The 24,770-nt window shown below is 61.5% G+C and overlaps 1 protein-coding gene across 3 annotated transcripts in view; it reads left to right on the top strand.

Annotated features, from left to right (window-relative positions):
* Positions 1-16,365, top strand: part of LOC144257731 (PH and SEC7 domain-containing protein 4-like) — a 34,907-nt gene extending 18,542 nt beyond the window's left edge. For 2 of the 3 annotated variants that reach the window (XM_077805833.1, XM_077805834.1), the window contains exons 5-16: positions 5,849-6,028; positions 6,300-6,380; positions 6,895-7,007; positions 7,724-7,782; positions 9,527-9,616; positions 10,682-10,725; positions 10,992-11,158; positions 11,553-11,623; positions 12,057-12,202; positions 12,848-12,992; positions 13,949-14,092; positions 15,673-16,365. In XM_077805833.1, coding sequence (XP_077661959.1) covers positions 5,849-6,028; positions 6,300-6,380; positions 6,895-7,007; positions 7,724-7,782; positions 9,527-9,616; positions 10,682-10,725; positions 10,992-11,158; positions 11,553-11,623; positions 12,057-12,202; positions 12,848-12,992; positions 13,949-14,092; positions 15,673-15,924 — 1,492 coding nt within the window. In that variant the 3' untranslated portion in view covers positions 15,925-16,365. The remainder of the gene's footprint in view (positions 1-5,848; positions 6,029-6,299; positions 6,381-6,894; positions 7,008-7,723; positions 7,783-9,526; positions 9,617-10,681; positions 10,726-10,991; positions 11,159-11,552; positions 11,624-12,056; positions 12,203-12,847; positions 12,993-13,948; positions 14,093-15,672) is intronic. The other variant, XM_077805835.1, reaches the window with a different exon arrangement.
* Positions 16,366-24,770: the final 8,405 nt, after the last annotated feature.

Genomic DNA, 24,770 nt, shown 5'->3' with positions numbered 1-24,770 from the left:
CCTCTCACTATGACCAGCTCTCTGCTTTCTCCCACCTTCTGCTGCCCTTTCTCTCTCCCTGGCTCTGTCTCACCCTCACATCTGACCAGCCTGATGCAACCTCCGGGCTGGCTGCTGGTCCCTGCTGGGCTGGGCTGTGGGCGGGTGCAGGCTGTCCTGGCCAAGCCCTTCCAGGGCAGTGAATCTGAGCTGTGGGCTCCCAGGAGACATTGACCCTGTGGGCTTTGCCAGACGATGCCTCACTGACTCCAGCCTCAAGCATTGACTTCGTAGGGTGCTGCAGGGCACCCAGCCAGCCCCCACGCTCCCAGCCACAGCATCGCTGTCTGTAGTGCAGATCCCCTCAGCTGGGGGGCTGTCAGCCACCAGCCAGACTGGTACGGACAGGTCACTCACTGGGCTGGCATCATGCTCAGCACCTTGCCCCTGGCACCAGTGAGGTTATTGTTCTTATTTACTAAGTGTATTAGGGTAGCACCTAGGCACCTCAGTCAAGGGCCAGGCCCCCATAGATCAAGGACTGTATCTGATTTATTAGGTGTATGATGGTTGTGCCTAGCAGCCCCACACATGTGATTTATTAGGTGTATTACGGTAGTGCCCAGGTGTCTAAGCCCCAGGCCGCGCCCCCATGGTGCTAAGCACTGTAGGTGATTTATTAGGTGTATTACGGCAGTGCCCAGGCCAGGTCCCCCGTGGCCCCTGGCACTGTACATTGTTAGGTGTATTAGGTAGTGCCTAGCAGCCCTGGTCACAGGCCAGGCCCCCATGGCGCCGGGCGCTGAACAGACCCAGAGCAGAGACGGTCCCCGCCCTGAGAGCTGACAGGCCCTGCGCTATGGTGCACAGGACCCATCCAGAGTGCTGTGCAGAGTTCTGGGAATGCCAGGAGGGGAGCCGGTCCCATGAGCCCCCCCGGGCTGGATGGTGTGTGGGGAGCCCGGCCCTCCAGGCCAGGCCGAGGGGCAAGTAGAGTTGTGAAGCGGGGCAGCACCCAGCCCTTTCCCAGCAGTGCTGCTACCCCCTGCCTGTGGGGCCATGCTCCTCCCCAGAGCCCGGTGTATTGCCCAGTGCATTGCCCAGCCCTGCGGCCCCGGGCTGTTAACCCTTTGGAGCTGGTGCACCTTGGAAGTGGGGCGTAGAGAGCATGGTGCGGAGGGTTGCCATACTCCCACCCCAGGGCTGGGCTCCCTCTTCTCCCTCACCAGCCTGCCTCTGGCCATCACCCCACACGCAGCCCCCAGCCACGCTGCTGATCTAGCTGCTGACAAACCCCCACACTCAACCCCTCCCCTGCTCCCAGCCATTTGCCCGCCTCTTCACCCCCACGTTCCCTCAAGAGGGTTCAGCCCCCGCCCCACAGCTGGCCCCCATGCAGTGTCCTGGGGCCTTCCGGCCCAAGAACCCAGCTGCAGGCCATGTGGGTTTAGCCCAGGCTGTGGGGGATGCCCATGCATCCTGGCAAAGTGGGTAGCCCGCATCTCCTCCCTTCGATGCCAAGAGCTCCCACCGGGTCCAGCAGGGCACGGAGCGCCCCCAGCAGCCCTACGCATGCGCTGCAAGGGTTAACGTCCAAACCAGTCAGCCAGATCCCTGAGTCAGTGCCCGGTGACCCAAGCAGCTTTGCTTTCTCTTTCTGTCTGGGATATCCACCCCAGCCAGTGCCAGCCCTCTGTTGGCTGCTGCTCTAATCCCTGGTTACACCCCAGGGTGTAACCGCATGGTGCTGGTTCAGAAGGGCGCAGGGGGAAGGGGCTTTGCTGCTGTTAGGATTATGCTCCCAGGCAGGACTTTGTCCCCTGCCCCCCCCAGTTTTACTTGGCTCACAAGCTGAGCTGGGTGGAGAGGGGAGATTAACACCAGGTGACATCACTGTGAATTCCTTCTCAGGGCAGCGCAGGGCAGAACACCAGGGCTGAGCACAAAGCCAGGCTAGGGCCGTGAGGGTGGATGCAAGACAGCTCTCTCTGTTAGCCAAAGACTCAAAAAGTAAAAGCAGGGTTTTTTTTAAAGTCCATCAGAAGCAGGAAGCTGCTTAACAACCAGTGGGGCCACTGGACGATCGAGATGCTAAAGGAGCACTCAAGGACGATAAGGCCATTGCAGAGAAACTAAATGAATTCTTTGCATCGGTCTTCACAGCTGAGGATGTGAGAGAGATTCCCAAACCTGAGCCATTCCTTTTAGGTGACAGATCCGAGGAACTGTCCCAGATGGAGGTATCATTAGAAGAGGTTTTGGAACAAATTGATAAATTAAACATGAGTAAGTCACCAGGACCAGATGGTATCACCCAAGAGTTCGGAGGGAACTCAGATGTGAAATTGCAGAACTACTAACTGTGGTCTGTGACCTATCATTTAAATCAGCTTCTGTACCAGATGCCTGGAGGCTAGCTAATGTGACGCCAAATTTTAAAAAGGGCTCTAGGGCTGCGGGGGCGGTGCCTGCGGGCACAAGGGCACCAAGCGGAGCCTCCCTGCTGCCCATGCGCCTAGGGCTGCACTGCAGGGATCTGGCGGCCGCTTTCTGGGAGCCGCGGTAAGTGCCGCCAGGACCTGCACCCCGAACCCCCAGCCCAGCCCAGAGTCCCCTCCCACACCCAAACTGCCTCCGGAGTCCACACCCCCCAACACCCGAACTCCCTGCCCAGCGACTTATTAACGCCTAGGCTTGCAAATTTGCAGGGGCAGCAAATTTATAATAGCAGCCTTGCTGCTTCCCCCGGCACCGGTTTGCGCCCCCGGCCCCACCCCAACTCCACCCCTTCCCCGCCCCCATTCCCCACCCCCTCCCTGCCCCTATTGGTCCCCTTCCCCAGATCCCCGCCCCGGCCCCACCTTTGCTCCTGAGTGCGCTGCCTTCCCCCCCTTCGCAAACCTGTTTCCCGCATAAGCCCTGGCAGGGAGCGGGGAGAAGCAGGACCCGGTGGCGCGCTCAGGGGCGGAGGCGGAGCGGAGATGAGCTGGGGTGGGGCGGGGGGGGCACCAATTATTTCAGGGTCTAGGGGCAGCAAAATCATTAATCCGCCACTGTCCCTGCCCCAGGCCTGAGTCCCCTCCTGCACCCCAAACCTCTCCTCCCCAGCCTCACCCAGAGCCCGCACCCCCAGCCAGAGCCATCACCTTTACCCTGAACCTCTCATTTCTGGCCCCACCCGAAGCCTGCACCCCCAGCCTAGAGCCCGCACCCCAACCCCCATGCCCCAGCCCGGTGAAAGTGAGTGAGGGTCAGGGAGAGCGACTGAAGGAGGGAGGAGGGATGGAGTGAGTGGGGGCAGGGCTTCGGGCAGGGGTGTTTCACAGAATCATAGAATCACAGACTATCAGGGCTGGAAAGGACCTCAGGAGGTCATCTAGTCCAACCCTCTGCCCAGAGCAGGACCAATCCCAACTAAATCATCCCAGCCAGGGCTTTGTCAAGCCTGACCTTAAAAACTTCTAAGGAAGGGGATTCCACCACCTCCCTATGTAATGCATTCCAGTGTTTCACCACCCTCCTAGTGAAAAAGGTTTTCCTAATATCCAACCTAAACCTTCCCCACTGCAACTTGAGACCATTACTCCTTGTCCTGTCATCTGCTATCACTGGGAATAGTCTAGATCCATCCTCTTTGGATCCACCTTTCAGGTAGTTAAAAGCAGCTATCCAATCCCCCCTCATTCTTCTCTTCTGTAGACTGAACAATCCCAGTTCCCTCAGCCTCTCCTCATAAGTCATGTTTTCCAGACCCCTAATCATTTTTGTTGCCCTTCGCTGGACTCTCTCCAATTTATCCACATCCTTCTTGTAGTGTGGGGCCCAAAACTGGACACAGTACTCCAGATGAGGCCTCACCAATGTCGAATAGAGGGGAACGATCACGTCCCTCGATCTGCTCGCTATGCCCCTACTTATACATCCCAAAATGCCATTGGCCTTCTTGGCAACAAGGGCACACTGCTGGCTCATATCCAGCTTCTCGTCCACTGTCACCCCTAGGTCCTTCTCTGCAGAACTGCTGCCGAGCCATTCGGTCCCTAGTCTGTAGCGGTGCATGGGATTCTTCTGTCCTAAGTGCAGGACTCTGCACTTGTCCTTGTTGAACCTCATCAGATTTCTTTTGGCCGAATCCTCCAATTTGTCTAGGTCCCTCTGTATCCTATCCCTACCCTCCAGCGTATCTACCTCTCCTCCCAGTTTAGTGTCATCTGCAAACTTGCTGAGGGTGCAATCCACACCATCCTGCAGATCATTAATGAAGATATTGAACAAAACCAGCCCCAAGACCGACCCTTGGGGCACTCCGCTAGATACCGGCTGCCAACTAGACATGGAGCCATTGATCACTACCTGTTCAGCCCGACAATCTAGCCAACTTTCTACCCACCTTGTAGTGCATTCATCCAGCCCATACTTCTTTAACTTCCTGGCAAGAATACTGTGGGAGACCGTGTCAAAAGCTTTGCTAAAGTTGAGGAATAACACGTCCACTGCTTTCCCTTCATCCACAGAGCCAGTTATCTCGTCATAGAAGGCAATTAGGTTAGTCAGGCATGACTTTCCCTTGGTGAATCCATGCTGACTGTTCCTGATCACTTTCCTCTCCTCTAAGTGCTTCAGAATTGATTCCTTGAGGACCTGCTCCATGATTTTTCCAGGGACTGAGGTGAGGCTGACTGGCCTGTAGTTCCCAGGATCCTCCTTCTTCCCTTTTTTAAAGATGGGCACTACATTAGTCTTTTTCCAGTCTTCCGGGACTTCTCCGCATCGCCACGAGTTTTCAAAGATAATGGCCAATGGCTCTGCAATCACAGCCGCCAATTCCTTTAGCGCTCTCGGATGCAACGCATCTGGCCCCATGGACTTGTGCAGGTCCAGCTTTTCTAAATAGTCCCGAACCACTCCTTTCTCCACCGAGGGCTGGTCACCTCCTCCCCATGCTGTGCTGCCCAGTGCAGTAGTCTGGGAGCTGACCTTGTTCGTGAAGACAGAGGCAAAAAAAGCATTGAGTACATTAGCTTTTTCCACATCCACTGTCACTAGGTTGCCTCCCTCATTTAGTAAGGGGCCCACACTTTCCTTGACTTTCTTCTTGTTGCCAGCATACCTGAAGAAACCCTTCTTGTTACTCTTAACATCCCTCGCTAGCTGCAACTCCAATTGTGATTTAGCCTTCCTGATTTCATTCCTACATGCCCAAGCAATATTTATATACTCATCCCTGGTCATTTGTCCAATCTTGTAAGCCTCTTTTTTGTGTTTTGTGTTTTATTTTGTGCAATTAGAAAGTTGGCAACCCTAGTGGGGCCTGAGGCCCAGATCCTCAGAGATATTTAGGCTCCTGATTGCCAAGGGGAATTAGGAGCCTAACATGGAGGATCTGGGTCTAAGTAAGGTCACATGGGGAATTGAACCCAGGTTTCAGGCTAAAAACTTGACCAGCCTTCCTTTCACAGACTGCAGGTGTGCGCTCCTCCCAGCCCTACTCCCTGACGGCTCTTTGATGCACACATGAGCTGATATAGGATTTGCTCACCCCTAATGGGGAAGTAGGATGAGAACCCAGCTTCCAAACCGCGGCCTTGGCCCCAGGAGCTAACAAAGAGAGCTCAGAGGCAGCAGCCGCCGTAGGAGGACTCTTAACCTCACTTATCCACAGACCCGTGTCTGAGCGCCGCACACAGAGGGGCAGATCACAAGGCCCCATGCGCCACTTACACTGCCCAGCCGGGGGCAGAGCTGGGCCTCGCAGCCAGTGCCTCCCCTCCCAGCAGGCTGCTGCAGGAGAGGGCTGGACTCAGCCATGGGGAGGGCAGTGGTGGGAGGGGCGTCCCCTTGCTGTTGACACCCCCGTCCGCCCCCTCAGGTTTCCCAAGGAGGAGGACGCAGGGGAGAAGCCAGGAGACCCGGAAGTGTTGCAGCCCGACGGGGCCCTCCTTGCCAACGGGGCCTCTGGGGACCAGGGGGCAGCTCAGCGGCTGGCAGCAAGGCTTTACCACCTGGACGGCTTCAAGAGGTCGCAGGTGGCCTCCTACCTCAGGAAGAAGTAAGGACTTAAGTGACGTTTTGGGCAAGATGGATGGTGTTCTGGAGTGCCCCCTACTGGGAGGGCTGGAGTAGCCAGGAGCTCCCCCCACAGCCAGTGCCCTGCCCCACTCCCCACAGTGCCCAAGGCTGGGGCTGGAGTAGCTGGGAGCTTCCCCCACAGCCAGTGCCCTGCCCCGCCCCCCACAGCGCCCCCTGCTGGGAGAGGCTGGGGCTGGAGTAGCCCGGAGCTCAGCTCTGCACTGCTCTGATCTGCATGTGTTGGTTCCCAGCAACGAGTTCAGCCGGCAGGTGGCGGAGGAGTACCTCGCCTTCTTCCAGTTCAGCGGGCAGACTCTGGACCGGGCCCTCAGGTAAGGGCACCGCAGACCCGTCCAGAGCGTTTCCCAGGGGAGCAGCGTGGGACGAAAGCCTGCAGGGAGGGGGGCAGAGGGAGGGGACGCTCAGGGCAGCGCTATTAATTCCTCATCTCAGCATCGGACCATGCTGCTGATGACCGGACCTAAGGCCAGCCAGAGAGGGCCCCGTGGTGCCAGGCCCTGGACACACAGCGTACTGGACAGTTCCCACCCCAAAGAGCTGACAAGCTAAATAGGGCAGATGTGGGGAGGGGGGGCGGGGATTGGAGCAAACAGCTGATCAGCCCCAGGCAGAGAGAGCCCCCAGGCTACACATCTCTGGGTCCAGGGAGGCAGAGTCCCTGTTGCACGGGCCTGGGGCCACAGGGGGCCAGGGGCTGTACAAACATACCTGGGGCTGCAGTGCAGCAGACGAGCGGCATGCGCAGGGTGGGGAGAGGAGAGGATCCAGCCAGTCTAGGTGCCAGCTGCAAGTCTCCCCGGGTGGTGTCTCCTGTGTGCTGGGCAGGTCCTTCCTCAAGGCCTTCGTGCTGACTGGGGAGACGCAGGAGCGGGAGCGGATCCTCAGACACTTCTCTAAGCGCTATCACCTCAGCAACCCCGACGCCTTCCCCTCGGCAGGTGAGCGCCCCGGGCCCCCCACATCCCCGCCCCGGCTCACAGGCACCCTAGGGTCTGATGTATGCTGGACCTGACACTGTCACTCACTCCCCACGGGACCGGTGCTGCTCTGTGCCTCAGTTTCCCCACCCCACTAGGAGGCAGTGATTCCCATCCCTCCTCTACAGGGTGCTTGAGAGGCAGGACCACCATGCTTCTAAAGAGCGGCAATGCACCCAGGCCAGCGCCTGGCAGCCATGAACCCTCCCAGCTCCCGGGCCATTCGGAGTGCTCACAGCACCTGCCACCTCTGGGCTGGAACCAGGCAGCTGTTTAACGGTACCACAAGGCTGCAGGCCAGTTTAAGACAGGAAGTGAAGAGTGCCGCCCACAGGAAGCTGTGAGGGAGGGGTGAGGGTTAGGGGTGGTGGGGATGAATGGAGCTGGAGTTTGGCTGGGATGCCCAGGTTTTCTTCGGAGCCCCGGGATGAAGGCGTTTTGGGATTCCCCACTGCCCCCACACATGATTGCCCCCCATGATTGCCCTGCCCTACCTCCACCCCAGCACTCAGTAGATGGCGGGGGAGGAGCTGTGCCACTGAGAGCTGGGATCGCTTGCCGGGAGGTTGCCACAGTGCCTGCCTGGGAGAGGTGCCGGGTGGGGCGATCTGTGCCCTGGAGGGGTGTGGGACCCCCAGGCCGGCTCCATGCCAAACACGCTCCCTCTCTGCCCCTAGATGCAGTGCACACCTTGACCTGCGCCGTCATGCTGCTCAATACGGACCTGCATGGGCAGGTAAGCCCAGGGGCACGGAGGGGTGGGGGGGTTCAATGGGGATCTCACCAACCAAGCCCAGAGTGTGGCCCGACTGGCCATGCCAAGGCGGTGTCCAGAGCTGGGCTGTTTCGTGCAGCTGGGCACAGAAGGGGAATGGGGTTGGTAGCAGGACGTGCCCTCTCCCCGGTGGTTCCCATCGGTGAGTGCTTTGGTGCGAGTGTGCAATGAGATGGGGGGCTCAGCCCATCTCCAGCAGGGAGGGCTCACGAGGTCCTGGGCCATGGAGACAGAGCTCCGCCTCGAAGGGCGGGGTGAGGACTGGGGTCAGATGGCTGTGCATGTTCTGGGATTCAGCAGCGGGGGGAAGGGATGGTCCGTCCATCTGGTCCTTTTCGCCAGCGCCAGTCACTAAGGGAACCGATTGCATGAAAAAGCACGGCTGAAAAGCTTGTTAGCAAATCGGCAGGCTCAGTCCGGGGCGGGACAGGCCTCCAGTTAGCGTGCACATGCGTGGACACGGGCTCCGTGATCTCACACATACTCGTGTGCCCAGCCGTCTGGGTGCCTGCCCGGCGTTGCTCATGGGTTTGTGCATGCTAGAGTATGCCCGTGTCACGCGGGAGGGAAATCCTTGGAGCTGGGGCTGCCCACTGGTTTTGGCTGGCATTTCAGTTTACTGGGTGGGTCTCCTCGGCCCTCACCTAGCTGTCCCTGGTCACACTGTGGGTGCCCCAGGGACACCCACTCTAATCCCAGCACTGCTCAAGGGTCCCATTAGCCTTTGGCTGATCTGGGGAGTTGGGCAGTGCAGCGACTGGTCCTGCAAACTCCCCTTCTCCTGCTGCTCTGGGAGTCACCCCTGGTGCCTGACCGTGCCCAGCTGTGCCCCGGCAGCTGTTCTGTGTGGGACCCCAGGCCTTGTACCCAGGAGGAGCTGTGCCCGTGATTCACCCTGGGGCAGGGGGAAGGTCACCCCTGAGAACAGCACCCCCCGCCCAGATGCATCATGGCTCCATGCTGCAGCTCCAGGGCAAAATGCTGTGTGAGTGTGGGCACAAGGTCCTGGGTATGCACGCATGTGAATCACACAGGTTGTTTGCCCAAGATCGAGCATGTGTGTGAACAGGGGAGGGCCTGTGTGCAGAAACACAGGCTTGGAGGGATGTGCCCAAGCAGGCTCCAGCACAGACCTGGCCCCCGGACTCCTGGGTTCTGCTCCTTCCTGCCACCCCCCCTCGCTTTGTATTCTTAGGGGCAAGGAGTGATTTAAGGGGAGGCTGCCCGTCACTGGGATAGCCATGTTGTCACTGGCAGGCTAGCAGTGAGAGGGGCGCAGGGCCCACCCCCCAGCTGAGTTGTCAGCCGGCAGGATGGAACCATGGGCGCCTCCTCCGTCAGCCTGTGTTTGTGGCCCTGGCCAGCACTACAGGGGGCCAGACATGGCACAGCTGCCCTCTGCTGGCTGGATGTAGCAGCATGTAACAGTGTGTCATAGCCCCGGCGCAGCTCCCCTCCAGGGCTTTGGGAGCAGCAGGCTCTGAGTGCTAGAAAGATCATTTGGCTCCATTATCCAGGCTGTGTGGGGTCAGTGCCCCTGGCCCTGGTGCTGGCCCTGGCCTGGGGTGGGGAGGACATGTGTGGCAGCCATGTGCGCTGGGCAGCACGAAGTGCCACACGGGCACAAACCCAGCCCTGTTCTCACTGTGATCCACGTTTCTCCCACCCCTGTGTGCGTCACACCATCGCCCCCTTGTGGCTGCAGAACATCGGCCGCAGCATGACCTGCCACGAGTTTGTAACCAACCTTGATGGTATGAGGGACGGGCAGAACTTCCCCAAAGATCAGCTCAAGGTACTGAACCCCTTGGCCGGGCGAGCTGGTGCTGCTGGTGTCAAGAGCTTCTGGCCTGCATGCCAGCTGAGGGCCTGGCGGGCCCCAATACCTACCCAGCTGTGTGTCCACCCACTGCACCCTCCATCTGGTCACCTGTCTGTCTGTCCATCCTGCCACAAATATGTCCATCCACCCCCGTATCTATCTACCCTACACACTCCCTCTATCTATCTATCTATCTATCTATCTATCCCCATCGACCCCCTCTATCTAATCTATCTATCCCCATCGATCCCCTCTAGCTAGCTATCCCCATCGACCCCCTCTATCTAATCTATCTATCTATCCCCATCGATCCCCTCTAGCTAGCTATCCAGCTATCTATCCCCATCGACCCCCTCTAGCTATCTATCCCCATCGACCCCCTCTATCTAATCTATCTAGCTATCCCTATCGACCCCCTCTAGCTATCTACCCTCATCGACCCCCTCTATCTAATCTATCTATCTATCCACATACACCCCCCCTAGCTATCTATTCAGCTATCTATTCCCATCGACCCCTCTATCTAATCTATCTAGCTATCTACCCTCATCGACCCCCTCTAGCTATCTACCCTCATCGACCCCCTCTGTCTAATCTATCTAGCTATCCACATACACCCCCTCTAGCTATCTCTACCTATCCCTGGCACCCTGCCCCCAGTGTCTCAGTGCTGCATGGGGTGGGGAGGGTGACAGGGCTCCGCGTGGCCCTGTGTGGGGGGAGGAACCCGGCTAATCCCAGAGCCCAGGCCCATTCCTGCCATGCCCTTGGGGAGACAGCCCAGGGAATGGATGTGGGGTCGCGGTGATTGCAGCAAGGGTGACACCCCCTCCGATGGGGGTGCCCAGCAGTCCTGGCGAGGGCTGTCCCTGCAGAGCCTGGCTGCGGAAGGAAGAGCCCTGCCCAGGGTAGCGCCAGAGGGAGGCAGGGACCCCCGGCTCTGTGGCTGCTAGGGGGCAGCGAGCGGCCTGCCCCAGGCAGGGGGCGGGGCTCTCAGGGGGGCGTGGCCGCTCTGACGCCCTGTTGCTCTCCTGGCAGGCCCTGTATTACTCCATCCGCAACGAGAAGCTGGAGTGGGCCATGTGAGTACCCGGGGCCCCGCCAGCCTCCCACTGCCCCCGCTGCCTGCAATGGTCCCTCCCGGGAGCCGTACAGCCTGGTCCAGCCCCCATTCCACCCGCTGGTCAATGGCATGTTCCATTCTGATGGGGGGGAGCCACAACCTGTTCCATTCTGACCGTGGGGAGGCGAGGGGGGGGACACAAACCCCGGCCTGTTCCTTTCTGACCCCGGGGGGGCACCTTGCCAGCCCAGCCTGTAATGCCGGGCACTGTGGCTCCCCCTGCAGGGACGAGGAGGAGCTGGTCAGTGCCCTGACACCCCGGCCGCCCAGCACCCCGTCCAGCCGGAAGAAAAGTAACCCCTTCCTGACGCTGACCCAGGACGCCAAGGCCACCACATACAAGGAGGGGCAGCTCGCCCGCAAGGTGCACGCTGAAGCCGATGGCAAGAAGAGTGAGTGTCATCCGTCTCCCCGGCAACCAGCAGGGGGCGGAGCAGTGACACCCATTGCCTGGCAACCAGGATGGGGGGGGAGTGACATCCGTTGCCTGGCAATCAGCATGGGGGCAGGAGTGACACCACCAGCGCAGTGGGGCGGGGTGATGCCTGTCGCCCCAGCAACCAGCGCGGGACAGTGACACCCATCACCTGGCAACCAGCGCAGGGGGGAGGGGTGATGCCTGTCGCCCCAGCAACCAGCATGTGCGCGTGTGTATGTGACGCTTGTCACCCCGGGAAACCAGCATTGGAGGGTGACACCCATCACGGGCTGGGGCGGGTGGCGGTCTCACCCTCCCTGGGGCGGGAGGGGCTGGGGTCTCACCCTGCATGACCTTTGCCCTTCCAGCACCCTGGGGGAAGCGAGGCTGGAAAACCTTCTACACGGTGCTCAAGGGGATGGTGCTCTACTTCCTCAAGGTAATGCTGGGGTCCTGCTTTGGGGCTGGGGGTGTGGGGAGCGGTGGGCAGTGCCATGGGGTTGGGGGTGCAGGGAGGGGGGTGGGCAGCGCCATGGGGCTGGAGGCATGGGGAGAGCAGCCCTTAAGGGTCTAATCCCCAGCCCCATCCCGTGCCTGGAGGATACCATATCTAATGTGGCTTTGGGGGCTCTTTGTGGCTCAGATCTGTGTCTCCCTGATGGCCAGTGGGAGCCCCCGGCAGACACCAGCCAGGCCCAGCACCCCTGGCCCAACCCACGGAGCAGGAGCGCCCTGGGAGCAGGTCCCTGGCATGGGGGCACAAGGGGCAGGCAGTGGGGGCAGACGGGCTGTGCCAGGCGGGGGCTAGGGCTCTGGGCAGGGCTGTCTGCTCCCGCCTCTTGGCTCATGCTCCATGTGCCCCTTCCTCACAGGATGAGACCCGGGTTGACGTGCCAGGCATGGAGGAGCCGATCGGGGTGCACCATGCACTAGCCGAGAGAGCCTCCAAGTACAACAAGCGGCCACATGTCTTCCGCCTCCAGACGGCCGACTGGCGCATCTTCCTCTTCCAGGCGCTGTGAGTGCCCCCCAGGCATGGGACCTCCCGCCCTGGGTACACTGTCCCCATCCCGGGCTCATCCCCCCAACCAGGGGATGCTGCCCTCTTCCCTACCTTGGGCATGATGCTCCCCGTCCTGCCCTTCTCCCCTGGGTCAGGGCACACTGCCCCCCCCACCTGGGCACACTATCCTCCCCACCTGAGTACACTGCCCCCATCCTGGGCATGCAGCCCCATCCCCCTGCCCTGGGGAAGCTGCCCCCTGCCCCGTCCTGGGCATGATGCCCCCCAGCCCTGTCCTTCTTCCCTGGCCAGGGCACACTGCCCCCCACCCTGTCCTGGACATGCTGCCCCCGCTCCCCCACACCCTGAGGCACACTCTCCCTGCTCCTTTACCTCAGTCCCCCCTGTCCTGGGGCCTGCTGCCCATGCCACCCTGGGAGCACTGCATGTTACATGGCTCTGCCTTCCTAGCGGGAGCTCTGCCCGTGCCCCTCACTCCCGACCCACTGCATCTGCCCTGGGAGCTGACCACAGACTGGGACCCAGCCAGGGGCAGCCAGTTGGAGCCTTCACCCCTGAGAGTCTCTGCTCCCGCTCAGGCCCCAGGGCGTGGCCTCCTCCCAGAACCCACACCCCAGTCTCTCCCTCTCTCCTCCCCAGAAGCGCCGAGGAGATGAGCTCCTGGATCTCCCGCATCAACCTGGTGGCCGCCATGTTCTCATCTCCGCCCTTCCCGGCGGCTGTGGGCTCCCAGCGCAAGTTCATCCGGCCCATCCTGCCCACAGCACAGAGCCGCAGCTCCCTGGTGAGCTCCCCGGTGCCGACACCCGTGGGTATGGGGCAGGGCTGCCCGAGTGACTGCCAGTGACGGGACCCCCAGGGCTCCTCCGCGACTGCCAGCCACGGGACCCCCAGCCATGGGACCCCCAGACCCCCAGCAACTGCCAGCCATGGAACCCTCAGTGACGGGACCCCCAGGGCCCTCAGCGACTCCCTGCCACGGGACTCCCCAGACCCATCAGCGACTGACAGCCATGGGACCCCGAGGGCTGTCAGCGATTCCCCAGTGAAAGGACCCCCAGAGCCCTCAGCGACTGCCAGCCACGTGACCCGCCAGCCACGGGACCCCCAGGGCCCTCAGTGACTGCCAGCCATGGGACCCCCCAGCCACGGGACCCCCAGGGCCCCTCTGCGACTCCCAGCCATGGGACCCCCCAGTGATGGGACCCCCAGATCCATCAGAGACTGCCAGCCGTGGGACCCCCAGGGCCCTCAGCGATTCCCCAGTGAAAGGACCCCCAGAGCCCTCAGCGACTGCCAGCCACAGGATCCCCCAATGATGGGACCCCCAGGGTCCCTCACTGATTCCCCAGCACTGGGACCCCCAGGCCCCTCAACCACTCCCAGTGATGGGACCCCCAGGGCCCTCAGCGACTCCCAGCCATGGGACCCCAGGCCCTCTGGTGGTTTTCTCCCCAGCCTGAGGGGCTCACTGACAGGGGCATCTTCCTTGGCTCAGTTTTGCCCCCTGGTGCCCCCCCCCAAGTACCCCCCATGGGCTCTGCCCCTTCATGGATTTGTGGGCCCATCAGAGCACCATAGGTGGTGGCTTGATCAGCTTCCCGGCTCAACCCATGGCGGCCCGGTGCCCCATCGATTGGCTGCTTGTCATGGCATCCCCTCCACCTCAGTGGCTGTGGTTCCCATGGAGGGTTCCTGGCGTGTGTGGGGGACCCCTTGACTGAGCCCGTGTCCCGGCAGGAGGAGCAGCACCAGGCCCATGAGGGGTGGATGGACAAGTTCTCCGACGAGCTGGGTGAGCACCAGCGGAACCTGCCCGACAAGCGGGGCCGGGGTCGCGACCTGGAGGAGTATCGGCTCAAGAAGGAGTATCTGCTCTATGAGGTGGGCACTGCCCTGGGGGCGGGCACGGAGGTCGCTGTGTCATAGAATCACAGAATATCAGGGTTGGAAGGGACCACAGGAGGTCATCTAGTCCAACCCCCTGCTCAAAGCAGGATCAATCCCCAACTAAATCATCCCAGCCAGGGCTTTGTCAAGCCTGACTTTAAAAACCTCTAAGGAAGGAGATTCCACCACCTCCCTAGGTAACGCATTCCAGTGCTTCACCACCGTCCTAGTGAAAAAGTTTTTCCTAATATCCAACCTAGACCTTCCCCACTGCAACTTGAGACCATTACTCCTTGTTCTGTCATCTGCCACCACTGAGAACAGTCTAGATCCATCCTCTTTGGAACCCCCTTTCAGGTAGTTGAAAGCAGCTATCAAATCCCCCCTCATTCTTCTCTTCCGCAGACTAAACAATCCCAGTTCCCTCAGCCTCTCCTCATAAGTCACGTGCTCCAGTCCCCTAATCATTTTTGTTGCCCTCCGCTGGACTCTTTCCAATGTTTCCACATCCTTCTTGTAGTGTGGGGCCCAAAACTGGACACAGTACTCCAGATGAGGACTCACCATAGTCGAATAGAGGGGAACGATCACGTCCCTCGATCTGCTGGCAATGCCCCTACTTATACAGCCCAAAATGCCGTTAGCCTTCTTGGCAACAAGGGCCCACTGTTGACTCCTATCCAGCTTCTCCTCCCCTATAACCCCTAGGTCCTTTTCTGCAGAACTGCTGCCTAGCCATTCGGTCCCTAGGCTGTAGCAGTGCATTGGATTCTTCCCTCCTAAGTGCAGGTCTCTGCACTTGTCCTTGTTGAACCTCATCAGATTTCTTTTGGCCCAATCCTCTAATTTGTCTAGGGCCCTCTGTATCCTATCCCTGCCCTTCAGCGTATCTACCGCTCCTCCTAGTTTAGTGTCATCTGCAAACTTCCTGAGGGTGCAATCCACACCATCCTCCAGATCATTTATGAAGATATTGAACAAAACCGGCCCCAGGACCGACCCTTGGGGCACTCCACTTGACACCAACTGCCAACTAGACGTGGAGCCATTGATCACTACCCGTTGAGCCCGACGATTTAGCCAGCTTTCTATCCACCTTATAGTGTCCTCAGTAGGGACAGCTCAGAGCCAGGGGGCTCGACCGGGCTGCTGTGCTGCGGGGAGCAGTGGGCGGGGGCTCAGCAGGGGAGTGCTGTGCTGCAGGGTGTGGAGTGGGCGGCTCAGCAGGGGGCACTGGGCTTCAGGGGGCAGGGTGGGGGCTCAGCAGGGGGCGCTATGCTGCTGGGGGAAGGGCAGGAGCTCAGCAGGGCGTGGGATGGGGCCTTAGCAGGGGGCACCGGGCTGCAGGGGGCAGGCTCAGCAGGGGGTGGTGGGTGGAAGGGGGTGAGGTAGGGGCTCAGCAGGGGGCACTGTGCTGCGGGTGGGGGGACTAGCACTAAAGGGAAGATCTCAGGGCACCCCAGGCTGGGGACCCGTGCCCCACCCCCGCCATGCTGTGTGGCTGTTCCCCTGCCGGGCGTGTTGCCCCCCAGAGCTGGCTGCAGCCAGGGCTCACGCTGCGCTCGCCCTTGCAGAAGCGCCGCTATGAGACCTACGTGAAGCTGCTGGAGGCGCGGCTGTGCGGGGGCTCCGAGGAGCTGGAGCAGTGGGAGGCACGGCTCGGGGGCTCCGACTCGGCTGATGAGGGGCTCGGCCTCATCAAGTCGCACTCCAGCCCCTCGCTCAACCTGGACCCGCCGCCTGCCGGCGTGAAGGTCAAACGCAACATCTCGGAGCGCAGGACGGTCCGGAAGATCATCCCCAAGCGCAACAAGCAGCTGCTGTGACCCCCGCCAGGGCGCCCAGGGACACCCCCCGGGCACTCGCCGCAGCACAAGGTACGAGCTGTCGCCCGGACTTGAACCCATGGCTCAAGGGACACGATGGCACCAACAGCACGGAGCCCCCAGGTGGCGCCAGCATCTCAACAATGGGGGGGTGATGAAGGCACCAAGGGTGGGTGCCCCCCCGGGGGTCCCAGCCCAGGACTCTGAGCCACCCTGCCCTTGGAAAGGGAAGGGCACCGGGCTCTGTCCATGTGTCCCCTCCAGGAGGCAGCGCTGCTCGATGGACCTGGACTGGACTGGGGGGCGCCTGGTGCAGGACGGTCCATTCCGCCGGCTGAGCTGGGCTCTGGGGCCCCCCCCAGGGCACTGCACCCCCCACGCCGTCTCCTGATTCCTGTTCTCAGAGACTGGCAGCCGCCAGAGCAATAAACCAGAGCGAGCCATGGAACCGTGCCCAGGCTGCATGGGGAGGGGCGGGGACACGGGGCTGTTCCCTCCTTGGGCAGCATGCCCCACATAATGCAGGGCAGCGGGGCTGGGGAGGAGCGAGGGGACAGCCAGCGCTCTGGAGGAGCTTGGTCAGCCCATGGACCTGCCTTGGCAAACTCCCACGCTGCTCCATCGCCATGGACCCGGTCCTGCAGCGAGGGCTGGGCAGCACGTCACACTGGTGGGCGATGGGCCTATGGGTGCTGCGATGCCCTGGTGATGTGTGCCGGATGGATACGGACTCCCCACCCTCGCCCCACTCTGCCCCCACTGGGCCGGAGCCGGGTGCCTGGGCCCCTCGCCGGCTGGAGAGCCCTCCAGTGATCAGCAGGGCGGAGCTGAGCTGCGGGGGCAGGGGCAGTGTGAAGGGGGGTGGGGCCAGCTACTAATGGACTGAAGAGTCCAGCTGGGAATTCGGAGGTTCCTGGGCATCTGGGCTGAACCAGCTGCAGCCAGGAGGGGCTGGGAGCCAGGGGGAGAAGGCCCTGGCTACCCCACCATGAGCTGCCCCCCAGCTCTGCCGGTGCCCCTCACTCCTGACCCACAGGCTCTGCTACCCCAGCCCTGGGCTCCCCACCGCCCCGGCTCTGCCGGTGCTCCTCACTCTTGACCTACAGGCCCCTGCTGTCTCAGCCCTGGGCTCCCCGTCTCCCACCCCCATCCCCAGCGTGGCCTGTGCCCCTCAGTCCTGACCCGCAGCCCCTGATATCCCAGACCTGGGCTCCCCATCCCCAACCCTGGGCTCCCCCTCAGCTCTGCTGGTGCCCCTCACTCCTGACCCACAGCCCCCTGCTAACCCAGCCCTGGGCTTCCCCATCCAGGGCAGATGTTGCTGTTTTCCTATCCAGCTACCTGCTCCCCTGGTTTTGTGGCCCTGCCGCAGGGCTGCTAATGGCCCATGACCCCTCCCCCAGCCCTGACTGCCCCCTGGGCTCTGGCAGTGCCTGGCTGAGGGTCTCAGGTTGATCCCTGGGGGCCTGGGCGCGTTGCCCATGTCAAGGAACTCCCTCGCCCACAAACAGGCACCCACTGCCCTGTCCAGAGTGAGGCGTTGTCTGGTTCCCCAGGCATTCAGGGGTGTGGGGCCAGGAGCCAGGACTCCTGGGTTCTCTCCCTGGCTCTGACATCCTGCAGCCAAGCTGTCCTAGAAGAAGGGTGGGGGCTGCTGGAACTCCTGGCCCAGGGCTGTCCTTATCCATACGCAAAGCACGCAGCTGCGTAGGGCACCAGGAAATTTGGGGCACCAAATTGCCTGAAATTTCCTGATGCCCAGCGCTGCTGCGTGCTGCTCCGGCTCTTCCCCAGGCCCCCGCCCCTTCTCTGCCCCAGCCCCGCCTCTTCCCACCCCAGCCCTGCCCCAGCCCTGCCCCCACTCCCCTGAAGGCTGCAGCCAGGCCCAACCCTGCACTCACTGTGTGGGAAGTGGAGGGACCCCGCCACAGGCTGCTCCGCACCCCTGGCTCCCAGCCGCGCTGCCGGCAAGCGCTGTGGGGCGGTTCCCCCTCCCCCCAAGCCTGGGAGCCAGGGGAGCAGAGCAGCCTGGGGCCGGGTCCCTCCACTTCCCACAGGAAGTGGCCATCCCCCGTCCCCCACGCAGGCCTGGGGCCAGCCCCTGCTCCCCTGTGGAGGCCTGGGGGGCTCCGTAGAGCACTGTCCCTGGGCACTACGGCCCCATCGCTCCTCCCGTCAAACACCACCCACCCAGCCTAATGGGTCACGCAATGGGAGTCTGCTGTGGTGGTGTTCCATTGGCTGGGTGCACTGTCACTCGTTCAGCAGTGGGCGGAGTCTCTGCAAGAGGCCAGGGATACGTAGCTTGGTGAGGAAAAGCCACGTTTTCGGAGCCGTTCCCTAGGCTGAGGACCCCCGCTAACGAGGCCGGGGTCCGGGGAGATGGAGCTGCCGGTGTTTAACACGGCTGCTCCGGCCCAGAGAAGCGGCTGAGGGGCTGGAGAAGGCAGGCTTAAAGCCAGCTCAGGTGACAGCTCAGGAGCAGAGGCTGCAGCAGATCTGTGGTTCGGTTCCAACCTGGGACCATGGGGCGGGGCAGGTAGTGGCTTCCTGCAATAGCTCTGCGGGCACCGTCCTCCTCTTGCTGGGCCAGGGTAGATCAGGAACTGGAGGGCGCAAGAGTGGCCCAGCCCTGGCCGCCCGGCACCGACCCAATTCCCGCAAGTCTGCCCCCCAGCCGCTGTGCACATGGGTGGAGGGGGAGCAGGCCAGGGGCAGCGCAGCACATGGGGCTGTGAACCCAGGAGTACAGGCGTCACATCGGAGGGCCTGGGACAGGATGGCAGGAGTCCATGCAGTCCCCCAGGCTGGTTCTGGTCTCACGCGGCTGTTCCGGGCAAGTGAGAGCCTGGAACCTGGTGCAGGTCGCTCAGTGGGAGTCAGGCAAATCAGGACGGGCAAGGGGGTGGAATGGGTTGAAACGCTGTGGGAGACGCTCTGCTATGAGTCCCAGGTTTGCACGTGGTCCCAGGGCCCCGGCCAGGAGAGTTTCTGCTCCTTCAGGGTGAAATGGCTCCGGGAAGCGGAGAAGCGGCTGGCGCGGTGTAGCGAGTGCCAGTCCAGAGCCATGCCCAGCCATCTGGCACCTTGTGCAGCAGGAACTGCGGGGATCAGCCCATCGGGCAGCACTGGGGGGGTTACATGGCAGCCTGGTGTGTGAATTTGGGGGGATCCCTGGATTCCCCACCCCAAAACCCTGTGGGCTCAAACCTACTGCCCAGGCTCCTGCTGAGCACCACGTGCCCCATGGAGCCAGGGGGGCACAGGCGGGCAGCGCACTGAGGGAGCAGTGACAAAGGCTGGCCAGCGGGGAGCAGTAGTGTGCAGCTCTGATAACACAGTCTCTTGGCACGAGCTGCCCCTTGCCTTATGCTCCCTTGGGGCTGGGGCAGCAGCGGATTTCCCGGGCGTGGTGGCCCAGATGGTGTCGTGGCCTGCATGCTGTGCCCAGCCCCGCCGTGCTGGGGGCTGTACAGGGATCTCCGCTCCGGCTCCCAGATTTAGGCACCAAAATAGGAACTAGGCTTCACTGCAAACTCGAGCCAGGTGTCTCAGGTGGCCCCAGCCCAGAGCACGGCCCTGTGTGCATGGGGAAGCCGGTGCAGAGGGACCCATAGGGTGGGGTGAGACACACCCTATTCGGGGCAGGGAGGGCATCCAGGAAGCGCCACGCTCAGGGCCGTGCCCCCAGCTGGAGCAAAGCACCGCGGCCAATCCGTTCCACGCCTGCCCTGCGGGGAGCCGCTGCTGACGGGATTGTTGCAAGGAGCCGAGGAGTCAGGCTGGGGCTGGGATCCGGGCTGCAGCACCTCATCCTGGTGCATGGGGATGGAGCCGGGGGGCGGGAGGGCTTAGGGGGAGACCAGTGGGACCCTACTGTGTCACAGTCTCACCTCTTCCCCCAATCCCCCACACCAGGCCCGGCTGAACCGAATAAACCAGGACAGCTCTATGGGCCTGCTCTGGGCCGCACCCCTTGTGCCCAGCGCCCCGTGGGGACAGGCGCTGAGCGCAGGCCCTGGCAGCCAGAGCCACCCAGCCAATATTCGTGGGATTTGGTCTGTAGCCCCTCACTATGGCAGATCTGGGCTCCCTTCCGCGCCCCCCCCCCCACTCTGCTGGTGCCCCTCACTCCCGACCCGCAGCCCCTGCTATCCCAGCCCAACTCTGCCGTTACCCCTCACCCCTGACCCGCAGCCCCCTAGCTGGGCTTCCTCCCTCCTCTCCTGGAAGGGGTGAGCTGGGGTAAAACCCTCCTGGTGGCAGGTTCTATGACCTGCCCTGTCTGCAAACCAGCCCTTGAAGTTTCCGAAAGAGCCAGTCATCCCCTGCCCCTCCCCCGCCAGCCCCTCACTCCCCTCCCCCGTGACGGTTCCAGCTCCACTCCTGAACCCTGCAGACCCAGGTTGCCCTGCCCCCCCCCCCGATCTGCCAGCTGCAGCGTTGTCCCCCTGCCCAGCCCAGCACCCGCATCTCAGACGCCCCCCAAATCATGAGATCTTTACAGCTCATTTGTAATGCGGGGGAGGGGTCAGGGGGTGGAACCCCCATTTCCGGGTGCGACCTGGACTCCGGCTATGGCAAGCTCCAGCCACAAACTGACTCGCTGGCCACTTAACAGCCATCCAACCCCCCTGCCCCAAGCCCAGCGCAGGCCGTGCCCGGGATTGAGGGGGGCGGGGGGCAGGTCCAGTCTCCTGCAGGAGCAGCTCATTTTGCCGCTCAGGGCCCAGCAGCACCGGGGTTGGTGAGCAGGCGAGGTCACAGGGCTGAGTTGGGATCATTGGGGCAGCACCGAGTGGTCCTAACTGAGCTTAGGGCCCCGTCGAGCTGGGCACTGGGTGTGTGCTCACGCACAAATAGTTCCTGCCGCAAAGACTTGACAAGAGCTGGAGGGAAACTGAGGCCGAGGAGGGAAGTGATTGGCCTGTGTTCTCCCAGCAGGTCAGCGGCTGGGCCAGGAGTAGAACCCAGGTGTCTTGAGGCCCAGCCTTGTGCTCCATCCGCTAGGCTTCCCCACCTCCCAGCAAAGCCCCCTTCTGTCTGTGGCTGCCCAGCATGGCGTGGTCCTGCTGCACCAGAGGCGTCGTTGCCAGGTGGTTAGAAGGAGGAGGCCAGTCCTGCCCTGGTTTTAAAGCAGCAGGACCCATGATTGCCCTGCTGAGCGGGGCTCCACCCCGACCCGGGGCGTTACTCATCCAATATCGCGCGGCACCGGGCCGTACACAGCTATAAATGTCCCAGCCACCAGAGGTCTCTGCGCCTCAATATCTGAACATGCCATTCCCAGATGTGGGTGGAGTGGGGGCTTCGTGTAAGCTCCAAAGAGCAGCCCCCTCACCCTCCGGGTCCTCCAGGCCTAGGGGAGATGGGGCCCATCTAGCGGAGCCCTTCGCGCGTGGGCAGGGGGCTGCATTCCCAGGGCCAGAGGCCACAGATTCCAGCCTCATCTCCCCAGCCTGGCGGCCAGCCTGGTCTGAGAGAGCCCTGCCAGGCCCAGCCATGCCACCCCCACCCTGCTATGGCTGGTGGGCCCCTCCTGCTCCCCTAGCGCCACCGTTGTCTGTCCCCCGTGGCACCTCAGGCCACGTGGCCACCCTCCCCACCCCCAGCTGAACTGAAATGGGGGGGCATGATGTGCAGGGGCTGCAATGCTCCAGCAGCTGAGGCTGGGCTGGAGCAGTCTAAAGGGGGTTCTCTAGTGTGGCTGCTGGACTCCTGCAGACCCTGGGGCCCCTTGTCCCCCGTGTCACCACATGGGGCCCCTCTATCCCACCCTGGCTGAACCACAGCCAGCGCCTGGCTCGGAGGGGCACCAGCCTAGTGTCACCCGGCTGGTGCCCTGGAGCAGGGGAGGAGGCCGTGGAAAAGCCAGATGCAGCAGTTAAAAGGAGGACAGGCGCAATGATCCTGCAAATTGCCACATCTGTATAATCTGCCTTTTATTTTCTGCTTCATGAACTTTTATTTCCTATTATTTATTCACCTCCCCGCCCCCTTCGTCTCGTTAGGATTCACCATGCCACGCTCCGCAGCCCCCCCGCACCTGCAGCCGCCGATGGCTCAGGGCCCCCATGATAAACAGCCCTCTGTAGGGAGAGGGGAAAACAGAGCGTGAAAACAAACCACAAAAGGAGGGAGGTGCTGGGCCAGGGAGGGAGAGCTTGGGGCTGTCGTGGGGATGGAGTGGTTGGGGGGATTGGGAGGCACGGCGCCTTGTGGGAACATGGGGGATTGGGGGATGGAAAGATCCTGGGATCTCGGGGGATGGAGGGTTTGGAGGTGCAGGTGTTTGGGGGGATGGAGGGAATGGGAGAGTTGGGGATGGAGGTTTGGGGGAGTTGGGGGATGGAGGGTTTGGGGGTACAAATGTTTGGGGGGATGGAGGGTTAGGGGGATGGAGGGTTTGGGGGTACAGGTGTTTGGGGGGATGGAGGGAATGGGAGAGTTGGGGATGGAGGTTTGGGGGAGTTGGGGGATGGAGGGTTTGGGGGTACAAGTGTTTGGGGGGATGGAGGGTTGGGGGATGGAGGGTTTGGGGGTACAGGTGTTTGGGGGTACAGAAGACTGGGGGGGCAGGAGAGTTGAAGAGGATGCTCCACTCCAGAGGGAAATGGATGCAGACAGACCCTGCTGTGGAGAGTCTCCGAGGTTCCCCACCCCCCACTCCAGCCCTGGGGACCCCTGGCAGGCAGGCAGCTGGCTGGTCCCCCTCCCCAGCCACCCGTTGCGTGGAGTGTGAGAGTGATGGGGGGCGCTGTGTGTGTGTCCATGCCACCCTCTACCCTGGGGCTGGGCAGAGGCAGGGGTCAGGACCCACAGTACAGCCAATCTCTCTGCCCTTCCGGGACCCCAAACTCTGGGACCCCAGATAAAATAGGACCAGCTCTTGCCCCAGGAGGCCTCTGCTCCTGCCCCCCATCATGTCCCCCAGGCACCCCGCTCTCCAGCCCCTTGTACCACTCAGCTGCCCTGTTGTTCCCTGTTCAAGCTTCCCCCAGCCCCGTCTCCAGCGGGTGCCACCAGGTGCCAGACACCAGGACAAGGCTCCCCCGATCCCAAGAGCGATGCGGGAAGGGGTGGGGGGTGGGGCTGTCCCCACCCCCAACCCACCGACATGTGGCATCTGGGCTGCACCACTGACCCCACAAGCCTGAGCATGGGTGGGAGCCAACTGGGAACTGCCCCTGGGGGGCTTGCTGGGGTGGGACTGTCTCTGCCCCCACCCCAGCAGAGCGGCTCCAGCCGGGGCCTGTGCTGAGCCATGTAACGGGTGGGGGACAGGGCAGGGGACAGAGCAAAGGGGTTAAGGCCCTCGGAGCTCACAGGCCCCGCCCCGGTTTGAGGCACCCGCTGGCAGAGGACAACACCCCTCTTCACTAAGACAGGGCATCCCCACCCTTGCTGTGCTACCCAGAGCCCCCTCAGGTGGCGGGACACGAGCTGACAGACACTGCCCCCCACCCCCCCAGCACAGGGACTCTGGCCTGGGCCAGCTGCGAGCGGGGAGTGATTCCCATAGGCCCCCAGGCAGGGGGCTGGTGCCCAGGTTGACTGATGAGGTGGCACCAGATGCCACAGACACAATCCCCCCCCTTCCCCAGGTCACTGAAGCCTTTCACTTCCAGAGCCTGGTTCAAATCCAGTTGCAGGTTTGGGGCCGGGCTCTCCTGCCAAGCCCCCATGGCCAGGGCAATTCAGGGGGTCCTAAAGAGGAGCACACCCTGGGTGCCTGGGAGAAGCTCAGGGGCTGCCAGCTCTTGCCACGTCATTGCAAGTCTGCCCACATGTGCTGCTTTAAATCCCCAGCTCCTGGAGTCATGTGAATATGGGAGAATCTCGTCTTCTGCTTAAAAAGAAGAGTGTCCGTCCCTCATGGTTGGGGAGAAAAGCAACTGCTGCACACTGGTTGGAAAAATGGGACCCCCAGAAAGCAAAGGCCAAAGGGACTCTCCAAATTATTATTTTGAACATCTCAGGATTTGGGGCGGGGGGTGACAGGACCAGCTGCTGAGCCTGGCTGGCCTGGGCCTGGCTAGTCTGGCTTCCCGCTGGATTGGTGCAAAGTGTGTTTCTAAACTTCGCTCCTATTGTACGCTCAGCTGACAGGCCAAAGCAGCTCTGCCTGAAGTGCAGCTCATTCTGGGCTGGAATTTTGTTTTTAATTCAGGAAATACATTTTGAAACAAGTTATTTTCCTTAGGACTTGGAATTTGCCAGAAGTTTTCCAAGAATTTTATCTCTAGTGCAGCACAGCAAAGTCATTGCTTACGTAGATGCATGTGTCACGGTGGTTATGGGGCAGGGGAAAGGAGCACAGATCCACGGGGAGGGGTATTTAGAATGAGTACAGATAAAAGCTCTTACATGGCTGCAAAGGGAGTGAGCATGCGGCTGTCTCTGGGGTGAGACACAGACTGTTTATACAGGGATTCCTCGCCTGGCACTGAGATGCGACCCCCTCTGGGGTGAGACACAGACTGTTTATACAGCGATCCCTCACCTGGTGCTGAGATGCAGCTGCCTCTGGGGAGGAGCGTGTCAGCTGTTTATGTTTCTTATGGTTCAGGCTGCTGAAGATCTGGGTTTAATTCCTAGCTCTACCACCAACTCCCTGTGTGACTGCTTTAATTCAAGGCAGGCCCAGGCCTGGATTAAATATGTCAGACTAGATGATTGCGGTGGGCCCTTCTGCCCTTAGAATCCATGACTCTTTGACTCTGGGCCAGTCACTGACCCACCCCGGGCCTCAGTTTACCAAGATGTAAAATGGGGCTAATAACTTTTCCTTTCTTCTCCTGTCTGGTTAGCCTGTGCGCTCTTCATGGCAGGGTGTGTCTCTCACA

Source organism: Eretmochelys imbricata, chromosome 26, assembly GCF_965152235.1.
Source record: "Eretmochelys imbricata isolate rEreImb1 chromosome 26, rEreImb1.hap1, whole genome shotgun sequence".
NCBI classification, from domain to species: Eukaryota; Metazoa; Chordata; order Testudines; family Cheloniidae; genus Eretmochelys; species Eretmochelys imbricata.
The sequence above is the reverse complement of the archived record's forward strand: the minus strand, read 5'-3'. Positions and strand labels throughout refer to the sequence as shown.